Source organism: Panthera tigris, chromosome X, assembly GCF_018350195.1.
Source record: "Panthera tigris isolate Pti1 chromosome X, P.tigris_Pti1_mat1.1, whole genome shotgun sequence".
Taxonomy (NCBI): Eukaryota; Metazoa; Chordata; class Mammalia; order Carnivora; family Felidae; genus Panthera; species Panthera tigris.
In genome coordinates, this window is record NC_056677.1 from 108,050,016 (window position 1) to 108,052,332 (window position 2,317).

Consider the following 2,317-nt stretch of genomic DNA (forward strand, 5'->3'; position numbering starts at 1 on the left):
CTGGGTTAGATGTTCTCTGAATATTTCTTTTTGCCTATGATTTTTCCAAATTAGTGAATGATACCAGCTACAATTTGTGCAGCAATAGCTAAAATATAGGTGTGGGCATTTTGCATCCTTGTATTTGTACCCTTGCAATTCTCACAAAAACCTTGTAAAGTGAGTATTCTCCACATTTTAAAATTGATGAAATTGGGTTATAAAAGCACAAATAACAAAGTCATGAAAATATTTAGTAATAAATTCAGAATATTAATCTTTTCATTTATTCACTCATTCTTATATAAACCCAACCAATATTTGTTGGGCACCTATCATGTGCCAAGCAAGCATCGTCTTTAGTACTGGTCTACAGCACTGAACATAGTAGATAAAATTCATGCCCTTGTTGAGCTTGTATTTTGATAGGAAGAGAATATGACCCAGGACTGTCTGGTTCCAAGGACTTGATTCCATTCTATAATCTAATGTAATGTCTCTGACCAGTTCTTGTGTGATGTTACTATTTTACAATGAGGCTGAATTTTTCCCTTTTTAGACACAGCAGAACCATGCACCAAGGAAACCAAAGTATCTCCAAATTCTTCCTCCTGGGACTCACTGTGGGGTCTGAACAGCAGAAGCTCATCTTTATGCTGTTTCTGTGCATGTATCTGGTCACCATGGTAGGAAACTTACTTATCATCCTGGCTATTATCAATGATGCTCACCTTCATAGCCCCATGTACTTCTTCCTTGCCAATCTATCCTTCAATGACATCTGCTTCACAACCACCACAATCCCCAAAATGTTGGCAGACATCCCAAGCCAAAGCCCAACCATCTCCTTTGCAGGATGCCTCACACAAATGTACTTTTTTATGTTGCTGGTGGACCTGGACAATTTCCTTTTGGCAGCCATGGCATATGACCGGTACGTTGCCATCTGTCACCCATTACACTATGCTGCATTACTGAACCCCAAGCGTTGTGCCCTGTTGGTAGTGACTCCATGGGTCATCTCCAATCTTGTCTCAATACTGCATCTCAGTCTGCTGAGTCTCTTGACTATCTGTGATCAGAGAAAAATCCCACACTTTTTCTGTGACCTGGAACCCATTTTAAGGCTTGCTTGCTCAGACACTCAAATCAACGACTTGACAGTCTTAGTTGCTGGGGGAGCAGTTATCTTTATCCCCTTCACCTTCATTATTGTCTCCTATGCCATTATTTGTTGCACTGTACTTGGTGTTACTTCAGCCAAAGGGAAGTGGAGAACATTCTCCACTTGTGGCTCCCATCTCTCAGCTGTGGCCCTCTTCTATGGATCCATTGTTGGGGTATACTTTCTCCCCTCTTCTGCCTACTCAGCAGAAAGGGATAAGGTAGCTGCCATCATATATACAATTGTAACTCCCATGATGAACCCCTTCATTTATAGTCTGAGGAACAAGGACATGAAAGGAGCACTGAGGAGACTATTCAGCAAGAAAACCTTTTTCTGGAGGTGGTTAGCCCTGCCATAAGAGACACCTCCATCAACTTTCTAGACTTGGATTAGCACACAGAGGGTCCAAAGCCTCAGGCTATTGTGCTACTATGGTAGTTGCTCATTCATTTCCTGCCCCCAATCCAGGTCCAAGATTCTAGATCAGGTTCATCTCTCCATCAAAAACAACAATAATTAAACAGAACAAAAATATGCCTTTATTCCACAATTTTTTACCAGTTACATAGAGCTCTCCCTGAATAAGCTCATGGCTGTATAGTCAGTACTTACTATTTGTTCTCTAATTTTTGGTTTGTGTTTCCCTCTCATCTCTACCAAACTCTATATGTTAGATCATTGATAGGAAGGGATGAAGGAGGGAAGGAGGGAAGGAGGGAAGGAGGGAAGGAAGGAAGGAAGGAAGGAAGGAAGGAAGGAAGGAAGGAAGGAAGGAAGGGAGAAAGGAAGGAAGAGAGGGAGGGAAGAATTGGTAATAGCCCAATATCTTATAGACAATACCATATTAAAGTTCACAACTCCCAAATAACTTGATTCTCACAATAACTCTTTGAGGTAAATACCATATCATTCTTATGTACTAGGCAAGAAAAAAGATGTGCCAGCAGAAGAAAAGCAAGCTAAGAGGAACACAATCATGTCACTTGTCCTGCTCTGAACCCTACAGATGCTCCCCACCAAAGATAAACGTCTTTTAAGCATTTAAGAACTTTTACCACCTGGATATACTTATATTTTCAGGAGTTTGAACCATCATTCATTAACCCCTACCCCACCACTTTCAGAACACCCTACATTCCAGCTACATTGAACACCTTATCATTCTTTGAG

The 2,317-nt window shown here is 40.9% G+C and overlaps 1 protein-coding gene across 1 annotated transcript; it reads left to right on the plus strand.

The window, feature by feature from the left end:
* The first annotated feature begins 551 nt into the window (after positions 1 to 551).
* Positions 552 to 1,505, plus strand: LOC102968579 (olfactory receptor 1468-like). Its single transcript, XM_007085466.1, has one exon. It carries the CDS (start codon positions 552 to 554, stop codon positions 1,503 to 1,505), a length of 954 nt encoding a protein of 317 aa, XP_007085528.1.
* The last annotated feature ends 812 nt before the right edge of the window (positions 1,506 to 2,317 follow it).

What these genes read in the sequence shown, in the direction of transcription:
- LOC102968579 (XM_007085466.1), top strand. Translation starts at nt 552, where the DNA reads ATGCACCAAGGAAACCAAAGTATCTCCAAATTCTTCCTCCTGGGACTC.